Source organism: Hakea prostrata, chromosome 8 (assembly GCF_041222555.1).
Source record: "Hakea prostrata isolate BN-2017 chromosome 8, UWA_Hpros_2, whole genome shotgun sequence".
Lineage (NCBI taxonomy): Eukaryota > Viridiplantae > Streptophyta > Magnoliopsida > Proteales > Proteaceae > Hakea > Hakea prostrata.
This window is the reverse complement of record NC_142607.1, coordinates 34971580-34992099: the sequence shown is the minus strand read 5'-3', so window position 1 is coordinate 34992099 and position 20520 is coordinate 34971580. Positions and strand designations below refer to the sequence as shown.

General features: G+C 41.0%; 1 protein-coding gene across 5 annotated transcripts; it reads right to left on the bottom strand.

The window, feature by feature from the left end:
• Positions 1-851: 851 nt before the first annotated feature.
• Positions 852-6344, bottom strand: LOC149007656 (triacylglycerol lipase SDP1-like). 5 transcript variants are annotated; one of them, XR_016175180.1, is made up of 5 exons: positions 6085-6344; positions 4136-5782; positions 3906-4049; positions 2174-3787; positions 852-2055 (listed from the first exon to the last, which is right to left on the bottom strand). XR_016175180.1 is itself a non-coding variant. In XM_089166483.1 (4 exons), exons 2-4 carry the CDS (start codon positions 5552-5554, stop codon positions 2765-2767), a joined length of 2586 nt encoding a protein of 861 aa, XP_089022609.1. In that variant the 5' UTR covers positions 5555-5782; positions 6085-6344; the 3' UTR covers positions 852-2764. The 5 variants fall into 5 exon arrangements, 1 of the variants encoding a protein (XP_089022609.1); XR_016175181.1 differs by having other exon boundaries at positions 852-2046; XR_016175179.1 differs by having other exon boundaries at positions 852-2254; positions 2394-3787.
• Between the last annotated feature and the right edge of the window lie 14176 nt (positions 6345-20520).

The window sequence follows — 20520 nt, the reverse complement described above, 5'->3', positions numbered from 1 at the left end:
CACAGACCCTTCTTGGGCCCTATCAACAAGATTTTTATCAAGCTCATCATCTCCTCCTCCATCTGCATTTCTTTCACCTTTCCAACATGATTCACTTTACTGAAGTCAGTTTTAACTCCTTCACTAGACACTGAATCCCCTTTACGTCCCAAAACCATACTTCAATGCTCACTGCCGAGCTTCTTCTTGCCATTTTATTGGTTACTGTGCGAGTGTGTTAGCTGGTAGAGCAGCCAGATAGAGACTACCAAAAGCAAAGTGACCTGAAATGCCTGCCTAACCTTAAACCCTTGCCGGGCCTGGGCACCCCGCCCCCAGAACTCGCCTGGACCCCCTGGGCCCTTGCCCCCTTCGGGCCCTCGCTCCTTCTTCTTGCGCGCTCCCGTGCCCCGGCCGTGGAGAAAAGCTTCTGCAACTCATGGAAATGAATCACAATTTGGTCAATTTTTCAATCAGCATTTCAATAAACGGATCAGTATGCATTGCATAACCAATTAGAGAAGAAAACTGGAAAACCCATCATAAGATCTAATGGATATGCATCAATCAATTAGTGAATAGCCTTCAAGATAACATCAAACAGACACCACAAAGCCAGTAACTGTTAAAATCATTTCAGTTGTCATAATGATCTACTGCATTTTTTTTAATAAATTAAGAAGACAAGCTTGAGCTAGACTACTGTATTGGCAACTTAAAAGCACCTACTGTATGCTTTAATGGAATTAAAGCGACAACAAGAAGATAACTTGGCTAAAGAAAAATGTTACCAATAGCCACTTTATAACATCAGCATAATGCAGTGTGGATACAACTTTTTTTCTTTTTTTGGTGGGGGGGGGGGGGGGGAAGCTGTGAAACATCTTGGATAATACTGAATACGTCCTTGATGGGGAAAGGAATAATACCTGGACTCCTGGAGCAATCTGATCTCCTGAATTATGAAAAGGAGTCACAAGATAAGGGTAAGAAAGAAGAAAAAAACATCCAACTACTCACACATAATGAAAATGTCTGGAATAACATATGTTCAACAATCAACAAATGTTGATGGAAACAAAAGGACAAGAAAGATTAACTGAAAAACAACACAAGAACTAACAGAAAATGAAAATAATCCTGGATCAACGGAACAAAATAGAAAATGCAGGAGAATCACAACCATAAACGCATGTAAAGGTACAACTGCATTAATACAACTAAAGCCAGCAAACTCATCTGAGGCCATTTGTGATCCCAAGCTTGAAAGTGTGTTCAACTACTGCCTACCTGTCTGTTATATTTTACCTAGTCCAAATAATTGATCTTTATAGTCCTATTGATAAGTCCAAACCACTAAGGCGCAACAAACTTGACAAAGTTATAACTCCAATAAATAACTCAACAAAAGAATCCAGAAACAGCTAAAAATTCGGTTGAAACTTGAATCAGTGCCTTCATCAGAACATGGGTGGAAGTTTTATGGGGGGAAAAACAACAAAGCTTGAAGCTTACTGGCTAAGCAAATTACTAAAATATTTTTTCATAGTTCATTAGCCCTTTTTAATCCAATGTGAACTACAAATTCATGTCACCATGTTTTAAATCTTCACAGAAGTCAACAGAGTCAAAAGAGCTGAATACAAACAGCAAAACTCAAAATTTTCTCTTTGTCTTCTCTTTATTCATAGAATGGAAAACATTCACTTCCAGGACTAGTTGATCAACAAAATAATACATACCCAGCATATTTTGGAACTACAAAATCCCTTGTCGACCTAAAGAAATTGGGAAGATACAACAGCCCAAACCACAAATAGAAAAGAAGAAAATAAAGAAAAAAAATCAGCAATTTGTATTACCAGAGATGGGCGATGAACAAGCATTTTCCTGCATGGTGACACGATATTAGCACTACTGAAACATTGACAATAAGCTCCAGCAAGAGGATTTGGTGGCTAATTCTCACTGGAACAGCATTCCGTCCAACACATTTACTTCCCTCCATTTGCTTCTTGCCACTTACATTCTGTAGCTTTGTAAATTAAGTGGAAGTATAGAAACAACCTGAATCAACTAAATGAAGAGGAAGTCAACTTTCAATTTTCAGGGATTTAGACAAGAATTGAATAGGAATTGGGTTTAGCAAGAGAAAGAAGTTGAGAATGTGTTAACAGCATTTCCTTATGCATACCTAATAGTTCGTAAGTGACAAGTTGCTAAGTGGCGAAAAAGAGACCTTCTGAAGCATTGCTTTCCAACTGAATTTGAAACCCTTTGGGGTTAAGGAGGTGTGGGAAGGGAAACAGAAAAAGATCTGAAGGTCAGAAGCAAAGAAATGGAAGAGAAGAAGATGCCAACTACGGTTTTACGGAGCTGAAAAAAGAGAAATTGCACTGCTGCCGGAAACTCACGATGGAGGAAACACGATAATTGCCGAGCTACATCTTGAGAGATCATCTCTTGGTGCTGTGGCTCTTCGCATGAGGAAAATATGGGGCTTATGGATTTATCACGACCAACTTTTGTTAGAAAAATGCCAGAAACATTCTTTAGGAGCATCACCAAACACCCTCCAAGCCATTGCCAAGAAAATATGCAGTTCCTAACTCATTAGCGCTACCTTTACATTGTCAGCTTGAATTTGAGCTTAAGATGTGGACATTTACATTGTTACCCAATCTTGGTCCAAGGGATGCATGTCCCCAAATTTTAATACCAGTCCATAGAACATGCCATTCCCCAAAACAGAAAATTGAATTACACAGATGGAATCCCTCGATCCTCAGCTGCCCAAAGCCTCAGAGTTACCATCATCTGTGGCTGAATGATCCTCAGAAACAGGTGAAGCCATATCTCTGTTGAAGTTGTAGAATGTTTCATCATTGTTATCAGATTCAAATGCTGGGCCTTCCTCTAGGCATTCAACTAGCTCACAGTCGACTGGACTGTTAGATAGACGCTGGAAATATTTGGAATTATCAGCCTCAAGCACAAGACTAGTTGGTTCTTCCTTCTTAAGGTCGTTGAATGCAATCCCCTTTTGTATACTTTCTGTTTGCAATAAGTCTTCTTCACCTTGCATGATGCTAGTAGTGGATGGAGGACATCTACGATCGTTGACATCCCATTGGTTAAACTTGTTGTTCCCGGAGTTCCCATCTGGTGTCGTTCCCCTTGGACTCTGATAGTATTGATCCACCTTCCCTGCTGTCTGGAAAACAACAGAGTTGTTGGAACTAACCACCCACTGTTTCTTTTCATCTTCCCTTGTACATGACTTGCTAAACTCGGCATCAACATCCAAATTTTGGATGAAGTCAGTGAACTTATTTGCTGATTTAGTCCTCATCAAAGGACCACCAGATCTTGTCCAAGGATTGAGGTCCACATGTTCTGATTCACTCTCACTTTCATCATTCATGTTGTGTTGGACATGGAAGTTCCTAGCTGAACTCCCTCCTGTATTGCCACCAACACCTTGGTTAGATGAACACGACACATCTGAAAGAGTATCTTCCTCAAGGCACCCTGTTGAGTTCTCTCTTGCAAGACAGTTCCATGAGGGAATCCTTTTAGGAGCATTAAACTTAACCGTACTGCTTATTCCATGGGAAGCAGCAGCAGCCCTCTCAGCACTCCTTTCAAGTGTACGTCTGTGGTTGAGAATTGCCACGCTCTCATCCAATGCAAGTTCAATGCCACAGTTGGCCTTTATGGCAGCAAGCTTCTCCCAAGTGCACCTCCTTCCCTGGTTCATAGCCTTCTGAAGCTCCATGTATGATGGGTTCTGAATAATTTTTGAGTACTGAAACAGAAACAGAAATATGATCAAAATAAGCTTATTAATAGACCAAAGAATAAGTCGGCTCAAACAGTTCAAAGAAATGCTACAAAAATTTGTGAGATTGAATGGTAGTATCCACCTGAGCTAGTGTTGCAGGCATCACAATGGTGACATCACCCTCCCAATCTTGAGCAAACAGCTTGGCAATCCCACCAAGTGGAAAACCAAGTTCCAGTAGCTGGTTGAATTTATGCTTCACCTCCATCTCCGCAAGGTGAGCAAGCTATAAGAAAATCCATACATTAGTGTCCACTTGAACAAAAATTTAAGAGAAAAACTATGAAAAATCAGAATCATTTATCCACATACCTTACCAGCAAAGTTTCCTCCATAAGCTCTCAGAAGCTCCTTTAGCCTCAGTAATGGTGAAATGTGAGGATTTGCTTGACTGACAATGAAATGATTAACATTGAAGAGCTCCTTCAAATGCACCATAGGCAAATCACTTTCTAAACTACCATCCCTCCACCTGCGAGTGTGTTCACCAGAACCTTCTTCATGACTTGCATGAAATGGAGGATGATAAGGAACAATCTCACCATTTCTGTTCTTTGCCATCAGTTCCTGAGCCTCAAACAAGCCAGGAAAAGCACATGAAGCAGTCACCGCACTCCATATAACAACATGAGGAGAAGTCAAGTAGTTAAGGCACCTTGGTGGCTCATGCTTCCTAGGGGAGCAAACCGTAATCCCCAAAATACGGCCAGTCATATCATAAGCCTCTTGGAAGGTTAGGTTCCTCGTGTGAAGCCTTAATAACTTTTGCAACTGCCTAATATCATGAACAGCCCCTTGTGTCATAATTCTTTTCACAACTGCAAAAATCCCACCCATCTGATCAAAGAACTGTACTAAATGCCAGGGATCCTCAAAGAAACTTTGAAGTTCAGGCCAAGACCTTGTGGCAACAATAGCACACATGATGGAGCCAACGCTAGAACCTGCAACTATCCGAGGCAAAAGCTTGTGCTCCACCAATGTCTGAACAACACCAATATGAAAAGTACCCAGAGATGCACCACCACTCAAAAGCAATGCAGTCCTCCCAAAGGCATGCCTTGTTTCATGCATGAAGGCCAACTTCTCCCCTAAGAGCAGCTCCTCAGAATTTGACTCACAAACCATTCTCAACTGGGTGGAAACTTCACCTATGTACTCCTGTATGAGCTTGGGAACCTGAAGCCTCCCCTTATGAAGCTCAGGGTTGCACATATTACCTAGATTTCTAATCAGATCTGCGCGCATACAGAAGATTATATCTCTGAGAGAACCTTCCTTGCGACGGTCCCGAAGCTCTTGGAGCTTATTCCTCACCAGTTCCTCATCATAAAGATCTAATTCGTTCATCTTTGGAGTGTCCATATCGTGCATCTTAGCCACGTGAGCCCATTCCTCATAAGTCAAAGCAGATTCCATCATTTTCGTCCAAAATTTCCGCCGATAAGCCAATTCAGCCCTCAATTTGATGTCAGTACATCTATTCAACAAGAAAGCCATGACCGTGATCATCACTAACGTTCCTTGTGGGTTTTGGGGATGGAACCAAGAGATGACAGGCATCACATAGCCCTTCAATTGGTAGACAACACTCCGCAGAAATTGGAAGATCAGCTTCCCTACTTGTGACAGAGACTTGCAAAATAACAACCTAAAAGCAATGGTCCTACCAATGATTGTATAAGGACCAATGGCAAACTGATCGACTCTAGCTTCATTGCTAATATCCATTATCTAGGGGAAAAGAAATGAACTGGCTCAATACGGTAAATGATTAGCCAGAAAAAGAAAGAAACCTGGGGATAATGGAAAGAACAGAGACCCAATCCCAAAAAACACAGACCTAGATTTCCAGCAAAACAAAAAGGACATACAGTCTTGTTCTAAGCAAAGAACACTAAGAATTTAGTTCTTCAACCCTCATTTGTGTGTCTAGTAACTGAAAATGGAGAGTATGCCCTGTTAAGAAACAAAAAGAAAAAATCAATTAATCCCACAGTATAGGGAACACCTAAGGATTTTGGTCCAGAGACCTTCAAACCAAATCAAAAGCAACGGAGCAAATCCTCAAAACTCAAGCTGAGAAAGGTCATCAACAAAAACAATGGAAACCCAATAAAATTCCACTTAATATAATCCCCCAAATTGATGAATGTCGTACAAAAACAGCAATACAAAGATGCTAATAGATAATTAACGAGAACTATTGCTTCCAAGCTTGGATAAGGAAATAAGAAAACCACATAAGACGATTAACTAACCTGTTGTTTGCTTCTAATAGGAGCAAACGAAATCATGAAGACGCAATGTGTGATGAAGACAATGACTCAATGAAGTTGCATTTAAAATCTTCTAAAATCTAAGGAAGAGCAGGCAAGCAACAGCTTAAAGCAAAGAGGAGAATTAGTCTCAATTGAGTGAAGAACTGCGCCTGTGATTTAGAGACAGAGACAGCGAGATTCTACAAAACCGTATGAGTCTCAACTGTAACCGTTTATCCTTTTTATACTTTCGCTCGTCTTTCTTCTTCTTGTTTATCACGATTTGCGCATGAGTGAGTTTTGATGGAACTGTATTGTCACGTTTAAAATATAATATATAAACATAAACATCCAAATGTACGTAACATATGGGTGTGGCAGATTTCAATCTGGTGATTTATAGTATAGGCATCTTGACTTTTGACTTGTCTTTTCATTTTTTTTGGTTAAAGCTTGTCTTTTCATTCACTCTTACATTGTTTTACACGTTTCATCTTTCATGTCAAAAAAAAAAAAAAAAAAAAAAAATTTGTTTGTCTGATGCCTAAGGCTGGGCTCCAGGTTTTGAGTACGAATCACCACCTTGACGTTTTCTAACCACAGATTTTGTGTGGTTTTAAATATCTGTATATAATAACAAAATATATACAAAGTAAAATTCGGTACGGTACGTATCGAAACTGAATTTATTTGGTACGGTTCCGGTTTTAGGTACTCATACCGTCGGTACGTACCGAAACCGTACCAAATTAAGAGATATAAATTGTAATTTTACAATTAAAACACTTAACCTTTTTCCAATCCCTAATTCCTTATTTCAATTTTTCGTTTCATCATTCACTTCTCTTTTTAGATTTACTTGTTTTGTCTCTATTAATTAGATTTATTTGCTTTATCTATGTTAATTTCAAATTATATCGATTGGTTGATCACAATTTCATTAGAATCTTAATGAACTAATAACAAAAATGGCCTAAGTTCATTCGTACAAAAATTGTACCAAACCAATCGATACGTACCGATTAACACCAAAAATGGCCTAAGTTCATTCGTTTAAATTCGGTACGGTACGGTTTTGGTTTTCAGTATTCAAAGTTGGTACCGTACCGAATTACCGAAACCATACCGATTGACACCCTTAGTGTAAACGGACTGGATTCGAATAATATCATTTTGGTTTTCGGATGAATATCAAATAGTTATTTTCTTATGTGGATTCTTCTAAATGAGTATGAATGCAAGTTTTCGACTAATTTTTTTACCATTTTATTTGTGAGGACTAAGTTTGAAATTTAAGAATTTAACAACATTTGTAGCTATTTTAGTAGAAAATCTACAAAAATAATCACATATCATAGGTAAAATTTTTATAAAATAAAAAAAATAAATCTAAATAAGTAACTTAATTCAATAATTTTATCGGACAGATAATAATCTGTAAAAAATGGGTACACCATATCCAATGCGAATGCGAATTCGGATTCAAAAGCGTATTAGTATTCGGCTTCCTATTAGTAATCGTACGTATTCGGATACCCCTAAACAATGCGAATGCGAATTCAAAAGCGGATTTCGATTATCCATTTACACCCCTAATACTAATCCGGACTCTAACGAGGGGCTTGAGTCGCTTTCCCACAAGCTTTGTGGCTATGTTAAGGAAGAGAAATTGGGTGAATAGTTTAAATCACTTCTCTTCTAAGGGTGTCAATCGGTACGGTTCGGTACGGTACCAACTTTAAATACCGAAAACCAGAACTATACCGTACCGAATTTAAACGGTATGGTACAGTTTCGGTATTAAATCGGTACGGAAAAACGGTTTGAACACGGTATCTAGTACGGTACAATTTTGATACGAATGAACTTATGCCACTTTTGTTATTAGTTCATTAAGATTCTAATGAAATTGTGATCAACCAATCAATAGAATTTTAAATTAATAGAGATAAAGCAAGTAAATCTAAGTAATAGAGACAAAACAAGTAAATCTAAGAAGTGGAGTGAATGATGAAACGAAAAATTGAAATAGAGAATTAGGGGTAGGGTAAATGTAAAGTATTTTAATTGTAAAATTACAATTTATATCCTTTAATTTGGTACGGTTTCGGTACATACCGACGGTATGAGTACTTAAAACCGGAACCGTACCGAAGAAATTCGGTTTCGGTACGTTCTGTACCGAATTTTGAACGGTACGGTACTGTGCTATTTTAGACGGTGCGGTTCGGTACGGTTAAACTGTTTCGGTACGCAATTGACACCCTTATTCTCGTCAAGAAAAAATCAAGTGCTTCTTTAATGGGTTTTATAGCTCTCTTTGTAATTTCAATATTCTTATATTATAATATTATCATCGTCTAGTTTTTTTTTTTTTTTTTTTTTTAAAGAGGGAAAAAAAGACTCTAAAGTTTTAACCCCAAGGGTAGGTTATGGGTAAAATATTGTAGTTTTATCAAGGTTAAATAGGGGTGTAAACGGACCTGATTCGAATCGAATAGTGGTAATAACATATCCGCATCCTATTATATTCAGATGGATTCGGATAATATCCTATCAGTTTTTGGACAGATTCAGTCGGATTAGGATGATAATCGGATAGTTATTTTCTTAAGTAGATTCTTCTAAATGGGCATAAATATACAAGTTTTCAACTACCTATTTACATATTTACCATTTTATTGGTGAGAACTAGGTTTGAAATTTAAGAATTTAACAAATTTGGTAACTATTTAGTAGAAAATCTAGAAAAATAGTCACATAATAAGTAAAAAATTTATAAAATAAGAAAAATAATTCTAATAAGTAACTTAATCGGATAATTTTATTGGACAGATAATAATAGGTAAGAAAGGGATATACTATATTCACGTTCTATTAGTAATCGGACGGATTCGGATACTCTTAAACAGATGCGGATGCGGATGCGAATTTAGAAGCAGATTTCGGTTATTCATTTACATCCCTAGGGTTAAGGGTGGACTCATGATTAGTGATTTGCCCCGTTCAACCTATATCCATGATATTTTGTCTTTTGATTTTAGCTATGATACTAACCGATGCGAAATCAACTCACAAAGAAATTGAGAAATGAGTTATATTATTGTTAAAATATTCTTTTGTTTTTTGCATCAATGCTATATATATATATATATTTTGGTCCACAACAGGAAAATTTCATTAATTAAAAGCATCCAAAGACAAAGGCTTGGAGAGGAACAAGCTTGGGAAACAACAAAGAAAGGTGGCAAACCCCACCAATGTCTAGAGAGTTTAAAAAGATTAGTTCCCCGAGCTAGATAGTCAGCAAAACTATTTCTAGACCTAGATATGTAAGCAAATCTAATAAAGGTGAAATCCAACGCAATTGTCCTAATTTCGGAAACAAGGCTTAAACATTGCCAATCAAGAGAGGTACTAAGACCTTGAAGAGCTTGAATGGCCGGTTTAAAATCCGAGCTAATATGCACCTTCGAAATTCCCAAACCTTTTGCCAAGAGGAGACCATCTCTCATTGCCTCCAATTCCATTAAAGCTGTTGATGAACCTTCATTTCCAATGCATTGTGCTGCCACGAAAACCTGTTGAGCGTCCCACAAAATGCATCCTCTGCCACCATAAAGAGATCTAGAATCCCATGATCCATCGAAAAAAAGGTAAAATAATTCCGAATCATCATCCATGCTTTCCACTCTATGCAAAGGGTATGCTGCCCTAGTGTCTCCATGAGATGTATTAGTACAAAAAGATTGAATTTCTGCACATAAAGTATGAAAAGATGTGAGTGTCTGTCTTATGGGAAGATCATTTCCATTAAAAAGAATGAAATTTCTAGATTTCCAAATACACCACATTTGATCTAAATAATTCAAATTCCCATATTCTTTAAATTTATCAGATATAAAATATATCCAATCATGAAGGGATTCACCATGGAAATCTGAAACATCGAGCCTAAGAGGAGACATTCTCCAACATTCTTTTGCATGGGAACAAAATAGTAAAGCTTGACCAAAATTTTCAATATTCTTACCACATATAAGACATAATGGTGTTTGAGCACTATTTCTATGAAAGAGAGATTTTCCTATAGCAAGCGCCTCATAAGATGTTCTCCACAAGAAGTGCTTAATCTTTGGTAAGGTAGGAATATTTCTGTTCGAACAAAAAGATGGTGATGATGATGAAGATATATTACCTTGGGAATCAGACATTGCCAAACACTGGTAGTAGGCTGATTTTACCTTGAAAGTTCCTTGCTTTGATTTGTACCACACCCATGTATCCATGGTATTGATGGAAAGGATGCGAATTGTTAAAATAGCAGCAACCTCCAAATGAGAAAACAAAGCAGCCAACAAATCTCTTTTCCAATGAAGATTTGACCAATCAATCAAATCATGTACAAGTGAAGGCCCATTGGTTTGTGGGGGACTGGATATATATTTAAAAGGAAGAGAGGGAATCCATTGATCATGGTATATGTGAGTATGTAAACCATTTCCAACCTGTCTAATCAAACCATGTCTTAGCACATCCCTCCCCATTAAAACACTTCTCCAACCCCAAGAGCAATATGATGGTGGTTCAACCTCCAAAATGGATTTGCCTTTATGGTATTTGGTAGACATTACTTGTGCCCATAGGGAGGTTGGATTAGTCAAGAGTCTCCAATTTTTTTGGCTAATAAAGCTTTATTAAAGCATAGGACATCTCTAAAACCAAGCCCTCCCTCTTTTTTGCTCTTACATAATGTATTCCACTTTACCCAATAAAGTCCCTGTCCTTGATCATTTTTCCACCAAAAGTTCAAAATCTTTTGAGTCATTAAGTTGCAAATCTCATTGGGAATCATAAAGCAAGACATAGCATACACTGGTAATGCAAAAGCCACAACCTTAATCAAAATTTCCTTACCTCCCTGAGACAAAAGTTTGCCCCTCCAACCTGCCAACTTTGAATTAAGTCTATCTAAGATGAAGGAGAAAGTTTGCACTTTAGATTTCCCTATGGATGAGGGAAGACCCAAGTAAGTTCCATGAGATTGCACTTCTTTTAGGCCCAAAGAAGTCACCACATCAGCCCTAGTATTTGCAGGTGTTCTTTTGCTAAACAAAACAGCTGACTTCTCCAGATTAATATGGAGACCCGACACCTGTTCATACTCCAAAAGCAAAGCAGATATTGTGGAAGCATTTTGAACCGAGGCAGGGGAAAAAAAAACATACAATCATCAGCAAAAAACAAGTGGTTAATTTATGGACCCCAATGTGCTAGTCTTATACCAGGCAACCTAGGGATCCCTCTATTGGATTGAAGTCTTTGGGTGAAGGTCTCTTGACACAAGATAAAGATGTATGGGCTCAATGGGCAGCCTTGCCTGATACCCCCTCGAGGAAAAATACATCTAAAAAGGGAACCATTGATCTTAATTTGAAAGGTAACAGTTGAAATGCATTGCATTCTCCATTGAACCCATTGATCAGCAAAACCCAGATATCTCAAAGTATCCTCAATAAATGACCACTCTAATTTGTCATAGGCCTTACACATGTCCAGTTTCAAAGCCATGTATCCAGATGTTGATTGGGATTTCTTAAGGAACTGTAGATATTCATGGGCAAGATAGATGTTATCTGAGATGGCTCTACCTGGAACGAAGGCACTTTGAGTCTGGCTAATAATGGACCCCAATAAGGGTTTAAGTCTATTAGCTAGACATTTTGCTATGACTTTGTAAGGAGTGGTGCATAGACTGATGGGTCTAAACTGAGATACATTCTGAGGGTTGCTTTTCTTTGGGATCAATGTGATAACTGTTTTGTTGAGACTTCTGAGCATATGACCTCTCCTAAAGAAATGTTGCACCCCTTTTATAAGGTCATCCCCAATAGTATCCCAATGCTTTTGATAGAATCTGGCGGGCAGGCCATCAATTCCTGGGGCTTAGTTTCCTTTCATTTGGAAAAGAGTGCTCTTAATTTCTTCTAGGGAGAAAGGAGCACATAGAACTTGGTTTTCTGAAGCTGAAATGCATGGAGATGTACTTAGAAGAAAATTTTGAGGGTCACTTGGGGAAGAGGAGGTGAAAAGGGAAGAGAAGTGGGTGCATACTTCAGTTTTGATCTGGGCTTCTTCTTTAATCCATTGACCAAAGTTGTCCTTTAATCGATGGATAGTGTTCTTTTGTCTTCTTTGGGCAGTCGAGGCATGAAAGAATTGGGTGTTACGGTCTCCCTCGGTCAGCCACAAAACCCTAGATCTTTGGCACCAAAATTTTTCCTCTACCAGGAGATGTTGTTCTAATTGCTGCTTAAGGTCAATTTCCTCAAGGGTATTGGAATCAGAAGGAGATTTTTGTTGACACTCTTCAAGAAGCTGGGAGATTTTTGTAATTTCTTTAGATGCATTCTTGAAAGTATTCTTACTCCAAAGCCGAAGTGATCCTGAGCAATTTTTGATTTTTTGGTGTAGCTGGTAGGAAGGTGATCCAATGTTTGGGGCTGCCCATCCGAGGTATATTTGGTGAGATAGATCTTGGTGGCTTTCCCATTTGGTTTCATAGTGAAACCTCATTGGGCGATGCTTGGATGGGTATAAGGTAACCTCAAGAGGGGTATGGTCAGATCCCACCATAGCATGCCTATGACTTTGGACACTTCCAAAAAGGTCTAGAAAATCCATATTAATAAAAGCTCTATCAAGACACTCCTTAATTAAACCCACTCCCCGCCTTTTATCTGACCATGAGAATTTTGGCCCAGTACACTTGACCTCAAAAAGATTACAATTGTCAATGGCAGTCCTAAATCTGTCCATCTGGGCCTGGGATTTAGGTCTCCCTCCAAATTTTTCATCATTATTCAAAATTTCATTGAAATCACCAAGAACAAGCCAAGGAGTACTTACAGAGGTTCCTAGCTGAGAGAGTTCATCCCAAATCCTACCTCGCAGCTCAATTTGCGGATGCCCATATAACAAAGTTAACCTGAATTCTACACCAGAGGAATTTACAAGTATTAGAATATCAACAATATGTGCAGATGATGAGAGAAAAGTAATGGAAATAGAATTATTCCAAATTAAACCAATACCACCTGAGTTACCTATGGCATCCATACTAAAATGATTATCAAACCTTATCTTCCTAGCTACTCTAGACAGTGTAGCTCCATCATTCTTTGTTTCAACAAGTAATATCAAACCCGGCCCACTCTTCCTACAAAGTTTTTGTAGGTATTGTTGTGTCAAGGTTGGGCCAATTCCTTGACAATTCCACATTAGGAGCTTCATGGAGATCTTGGGGGCTGATTTAGGGCAGCCTGCCTCACCCTTTCAGAAGAGATTAAGGATTTACCTCGGTACCTCATAATTGCTTGAAACCTACCAGCTGGACCCCCCTAGCTCTACGAGCCATTCCATGAATTCTATTACCAACATTGGGTCTGATAATATTTGATGCCTCATACTCTTCTAACCTCATCCTCTTAAATAACACAGTTACTTGCTCGGGTGAGCAAGCCCTTTTTCTTGTATTCATTGGAAGCACTTCACTGTAATCTTCCTCAAAGGGAGCTAATTCCTCAATATGGACTGAGGAGTTAGAGACCTGAATGGATTGAGCAGTAGTTCTAATGATGATTGGTTGAGGTCTCACAAGAGTCGTGGATGTACTTTGTTGTTCATGGATGTGCATAGAATTTCCAGGTAGAATAATTTGAGTTGGTCCTTGGGAAACCGAATCTTCCAACCTTATTTCCCCTTCTTCCATGGTCTCCTGTGTGTTCACTAGAGAGATATCTTCATTCCCTCCTACTTCAAGATTGTGAATTTTAGAAGGGCCTGCAATAGAATGATATTTGTTTGAAATGGAGATAATTGAGTCTCTGTGAGAAAGCAATCCAGTTTGTTGAGATTGACTCTCAAAACTCTGCTGATGCGCTTGAGAAAGTGTTGTAACAACATTGTGAGAAAATGGCCTTAGAATAGATTGCTCATTTGAAGTATGGTTCACTAAATCCAAAGGGTTGAAAGCTTCTAAACCGAAACCATCAGCTGCTGGATTAAAGTGTTGGGGAACCACAACTTGTGAATTAATTGTGGAAGGCCGTTGCATCTCATTTTGGCAGTCATTTGTTCTTTGATCTTCATTATCAATGCCGACAAGCAAAATTCGAGACTCACCAAGATTTGGAGGTGGATTAAGAAGTGCTTTAACAAACTGAAATATTTGGGGATGAAGATGTGTTGTAGCATTCACATCCGATGGTGGCATGAGGAGATGTTGTTCTTCTAAATGCATTTTGGCCAACAATTTCCGGGTTACATCTCTTGGAGGTCGATGAACAGAGCTACCAGCCTTAATCCAGTCACCGAACATTGCTGTACATATTTCTCCACATTTAGCATTCGAAATTCCTTCAAAATTGGGTATACCCCCACTTTCAAGTTTCCTACGAATCATACAACTTCTGCCTTCATGAGCTAGATAACCACAGAAATAGCAAATTAATGGGAGTTTCTTGTACTGTAAATCGACCCAGATTTCTTCATTTTGTGGTCGAAACACTCTGATGTCAGGCTTTATGGGGTTGGAGATAGAACAAGTCATGCGAATTGCAAGCGGTTTTCCCACATCTCTGAGGCTGTTGTGAGATTGAAAGCTCCTGTATATCCCCATTTTATTTCCAATAAGCGCAGCCATAGTTGCATTTTTCAGACCAGGAGGGAGATTTATAGCATGGATCCAAATTTCATAAGAGTCAAAGGTATACTGATCCACCGGAGTAGCAGCAGACCATCGCTTCAATATCATCAGTTGATTTTTTATGAGCCAAGGTCCTTGGTTGAGAGCAGTGTTTACTTCCTCTGAATTTTTTAGTTGCAGTAGAAACAGGTTGAAACCAACTTGTGCCACTTCAAGCTCGTGGGGAATACTCCAAGCGTTTCCCAAAGAAAGAGAGATCGTTGAAGGTCTGATATGTTTAGAGGTTATAATCTTCCCTATGACCACGAATTCCCCCAAATATGCCCATCGATTCAGCAGTGGATTAAGAGCAGGGGTGTCCTCTTCATGTAGCACAATATCTGGAGTAAATTCCTCTATAATCGCTGGTGAGGTAGCCATGTTCCACCAAACTGATATCTAACCTACAAAAACCAAGGCCACCAGCAGAAGAAGAAAGATAGACAAAATCCAAGATGTTAATTTATTCTAAGCAAAGGAGACAAAGTAGAGAAAGTGGAAGCAACTGTAGAGCATAAATACTTAGAACAACGTGAAATAGATTTAAGAGAAAGCAAGAATCAGCCCCACCAAAGTTCCTACAGCTAACAAGAATACAAAAACCCAAGTTCCAATGGCAATAACAAAATCCATTTTTAACCACAACTACCATTAAACAAACCTTACCTACCCAGTTCAAGCTAATAAAGTAGTAAAAGCCAAAACCCCTCACGGGAGGGGACACCTAATGGTTTCAGGGTATAGAGAAGCAGGAAACCAAAGGTCGATTATGAAAGAGAAATTTCTCCGGCAAGCATCAACCCTAACAGAGCGGGTCTCCATTTAACTTGAACCGCGTTTTATTACTATTTATATTGTTGTTGGCCTTAAAGCATTGACAAATATATCCAATGAAAATCCAATTTTGAGATCTCTGTGTTTTTTAAACATAAAGTGGGGTGTCAGTGCTTTAAAGCCTACATTTTGGGGTGCCAGTACAATTTGCTCTTGAGTTTTCATATTAGATTTGTTAGAGCCATGACTTGGAGCAAGTCGATTAGGTAGGGACAAAAGATAGGGCTAGTTAGTTATGATTTAGTCCAATTAGGGAGGGACTGGGCTTAACTTATCCTATTGGAATTTAAAATTAAGGGAAAGAATTTTATGCCACAAATCAGTATCAGGGTTAGAATACACTCGGCTGCGTTTGTTTGCAAAGGTGGGGTGGGAAAAAAGGGGTGGGAGGAAAAAACATGTGGGCCCCATGTGTAGTGGGGTGAGGGAGAAGGAAAGGAAATGAAAGGATTTTGTGGAAAAGTGATAGTGGTGGGTCACACTTTTTATTTTTCTCAACTTTCCCACAAAGTCCCACCAAATATATGGGGTTTTAAAATGAGTTGGGATGGGAAAGTTGGGCTGCCACATCACCAGTGATGCGGATCAATTATGCTTCTGGATCTGACTGAGCCTCCTCTCGTATCCGGGACGATGAGTCCTGCAAGAAAGGTTAGATGCGGGCCGGCTTGTATGCCAGGCAGCCGCCTCCGATGGCAAAGTTAGATGATGAACCGAATGAGGTCTCGTGCAAAAGCTACACAAGATTATGCTCAAAGTGTATTGGTTGCTTAGGGGGTAGATCTTGCATTTATAGTATGGATGTTCCTTTTATGTTTTGGTAGTCGCGCAAGGGTGATGTTTCTCCTCGGATCATGCTCCCTTGTTGTTAGTCCCATTCAATCATTGAGTTGACCTTCTATAACAAGGATGTTGCCATATCCTGGCGTCGTTGCGTTTTGGTCTGGTGATCGGCATCCTTCCCGATCAACTATCATGTGGAGCCCATTCGGTCCGGGCCCGATCGTTTTGTCTGTTGAACCGGGTGGAACCCGGCTATATGACAATGTATATATTCGGGTTATACCCGTTTGGTGCTCATCTTTCCGTATCATGCCCCTATCCCGATCGTTGCTTGCGATGTTCGGGTGCTAGGTGGTTGGGCGGTTGTGCCTTGGGAGTTCCGGAGTTCCCTTTCTCGGGAGTTCCGGGTACCCTTTAATGGGATTAAATGCTGCGAACTAAGTGACCGCTGTTTTTCGTAACGCTATCCTCCGGACTTCGCCAACTGGGATTGACACGTCGGGGGTGGCATGGCTCATAATGAGAGCCTCGGGGAGGCGACCGTCTCATTTTGTAACGTCGATCATCAAGAGTCGTAACCGTCGATCAAGAATGTAACGCCTCTTCCGGCAATATAAATAGGGACCTTCCCTTCATTTTCTTCCCACTGTTTTCTTTGCTCTCGACTTAGCACGCTCTCGGTGACTTGCTCCTCAAGCCTTCCTGCTTTTAATCGGTAAGTTTCCTTTTCTTATGGCCCGAGGAGATATGGCCCCGAAGAAGCCAAAAGTGCTTGAGAGGGTTTGGTATCGTAGGTTCCCGTTCCCATCTCCGTGATGGCGTCGTCGGGCGGGGTTATACTAGTGAGGGTGATAGCGATCAAACAAAAGTATAATCTGAGGGATCGTGAGACTCCACGAGCAATCTTCGACGAGGAGATCCAAATCTACGTGCTCCACCCGGCGCGATCTTCGACTCTATAATGAGATCCGGGAGATGTTCGAAGGATAAAGAAACAAGCGATGCAAGCCCGGACTCGTCCCTCGTCGTGGTAGGGGGAGGTGAGGCCGGGGTGAGGCGGGGGGCCGTTGAGGCCGTAGGCCGTTCTAGTGTAGATTCTCGGGAGGTCCCGTTCATAGTTCATTCGAACCCGCCGTTGATTCCGTACTCCTTGCGAGTGCCCTAGACGGTCTCGGCACTTCCCGAGATCCCCCTGTGTATCTTCCGCTTTCCTTGGCGGTGTCCGTCTACCTCCGGGTATCTGATGCTCCTCCACCTTTCACGTCCGGCGGTTTGGGGGCCATTCCCGTCTTGTTGTGCTCGACTCCGCCTTAGACTCTTGTGACTCTTCGGGACTGTTTATCTCTGTCCTGTTTCGGGATTGGATAGCTTTTTGAGTGTTTTGGTTTCTGGGATTGGTTATTTGTGCGGTGGTCCTGGTTTTTCCTTGTTTTGTGCCTTCATGGGGGTTCTCTCGTTGCATTATTTTTTATAGATGTATTGAATTCAGCTTAGCCCTTCTAATTTGAGCCCGCGGTTGGAGGTTTGATCGGGTTGTTTCTGTCCTGGGGTCTTCGACTTTGGCTTATTCCATCATTATTACTCCCTTCATCCTCACGACGCGGTTGGTTTTTCTATCCAGAAATTTCCCTTCTAGGGACTTTATCTTAAGGACTCCTCCCGTCTACCACCAGAATGGCGGAGTTTTATCTTTTTTTTAAACCGCCTTCTCCGAGCCTTGTACTCAATTTCAGAAGTTCCGGGAAGATCGATCGCTGAATATTCTGTCGACCTACATCCCGCGAGGAAACTATGTTGATATAATAAACATGGTTGAGTGGGAGCTGATCCATGGGTTTCCATGGATGCGGTCGGTTCTTGGCTTGGGTTTCTCCGAGTAGTCTCTGTTTTATTGTTTTTGTGTCATCTATGTTGTGCTGACTGATCGTCTTCTTTGTTTTGGTGGTATTTCGAGGATGATCTTGGCATGGCGTGGACATGGACGAGGCAGACGCCTTGCCTTCAACCTCCTTCGGGAGTGTTGCCCCGTTCTGGGTGGGCGTTCCCCCTCACCGCCATCTCCGCAAAGTCGGCTCCTTCCTCGGGAGGGTGGACGGCCTTCTCGCTTGGGTTGTGTCGCGACCGCTGAGGTTGCCCCTCTTCTTGGCCGGTGTTTCGGTTTTACCCGTTTCGGTGATTCAGTATGAGCGTGGCTAATGGCTACACGTTGTGACGTGTCTGCAATCTCTCGTGGGAGTTTTTTATGGGATTCGGTTTCTTTTTCTCCTTTTTCTCCGAATCACTATTATCACTCTTCTTACCGGTAATCTTTCTTCGATACGTTTTGTGGTTGTACACATTTTTGAGTCTCTTCGTGGGCTGGGACCAAAGCTTGCGGCGCGTCACGGGGAGTCGAACGTTCGGGGTGGGAGGGGAGTTGGGTGAGAGGGGATGTCCTTTGCAAGTGTATGGGAAGGTTAATGACTGGAGGAGAGAGTCGGGAGGTGTGGTTTGGGCGTCGGCCCTCTTTTGGGGAAGATTGCCCGTGAGAGAGGTTGAAGAGCTGGAGTCCTCGGGTCTGAAGCCTCTGCGGTGTGTTGGAGTACTCCATGACTGAGTTTAGAGTTCACTTTGGCTGTTGCTACTCCCGTTTAAGAGGGTATGCGGGTTGCTTTGGCTCTGGAGCAACGGATCTTCCCGTCCCTAGGTTGGAGGCTGTTGGACCCTTTGATTTATGATGGTCGCCTCGTCCGGGTCTTCCGAGCTTGAGATTTCCCTTTTCCCGTATGGATTATTTGATCCTCTTCCCAACCTTCGGGCGGTGAGGGAGGGTGGATGGCGGTGGCTCAGAAGTTAGTGAGTGCGGTGGCATGATCGGGGTGGGGAGGTTGGTTCCCGCATCTGTGGGTATGCTTTGGGTCCCTTGAGGGGGCTACCAGCTTGGGAGATCTTCCGGGAGTCCTTGGTGAATTACTAGCTTGTCCGAATATTGTAATCTTTTTATGAATGAATCAAGTTTTTTCTTATTTTTGTTGCACAACAACTTCCCCTTTGAGATGCAAATCCTTTGTTATTGATCAAGGTGCCGTGTGGTCCTTTGGTGGTTCCTTTGGAGTATTAATAAGCGGAGTTAACGTGATGGTATCTTTGGATGCGATCCTTGGTTATTGATCAAGGGGATGAACCGAGTGTTGTATCTTTGGTAAGTCCTTTTTATTGATCAAGCGAGTGACCGAGTGATGGTATCTTTGGATGCAGTTCCTTTAGAGTAATTAATCAGCGGGGTGAACCCGATGGTGGTATCTTTGGGGTGCAATCCTTTGGTTTTATTCAAGCGAGATGAACCGGTGTGGTTCTTTGGATGCAAGTTCCTTTGGAGTAATTGTAAGCGGGATGGACCATTTTTGTATCTTCTTAGAAGATTTGATTGGTGGAGCTCGCCCGCGTCTATTGGTTTTGGTGACTTTCTAAATTGGTGGATGCCATAGCATCAATCGGTTTTCGTTTCTACATTCTCGTGGTATGATCCCGGTTGTTTTTTTTCTACGGTGGTCCTTCCATGTTGGAGTGCTTTCCTTGATTTTGGTCTGAGCCCCGTCGTCTTACCAGATCTCCGATCTATATCTTGGTTCTTAACGAGATTGTAGTTTTGTCTTGTCTTTTTTGATACATAGATTCTTGTTGTGCTCTTGCTCGGGTTCTTGGTCTAAATTCTCCTTGTCTTGATCATTTTGTTGTCGTTAACGCATCATACGAGCGATCCAGCCAATACTTCACGGGGCTGGGCTTCGTCCATAGCTAAAGGGGTTTGTTGGGGTTATGTTCTGTATGCGGGCGCTCGGGAGTTCTCCCCTTGCCCGTTATCCTCAACCTTTTTGATCCCATCGGCGTCTGTTGGTGCCTCCACTTGTCCATTGCTCGGGGTGGACCGGCGTCGATGTTCTATTGTACCTATACGGTTTGACCCGCCTTCTTGTTTGCCATTGTCGTCACTAATATCCGGGTATCCGAACCTATATTTATCTTCTCTTCCTTTTCCATCTGTTTCTCCGTGATGGAGATCGGTTCAGCCTCGACCCACTTTGTGAAGTAAT

Excerpts from the sequence above, each read along its gene's own strand:
- LOC149007656 (XM_089166483.1), bottom strand. The coding sequence starts at position 5,554 with ATGGATATTAGCAATGAAGCTAGAGTCGATCAGTTTGCCATTGGTCCT. Across the intron at positions 4,050-4,135 it reads GAGGAAACTTTGCTGGTAAG|CTTGCTCACCTTGCGGAGAT; the intron begins GTATGTGGATAA and ends ATTTTCTTATAG. Across the intron at positions 3,788-3,905 it reads TGCCTGCAACACTAGCTCAG|TACTCAAAAATTATTCAGAA; the intron begins GTGGATACTACC and ends TTTCTGTTTCAG.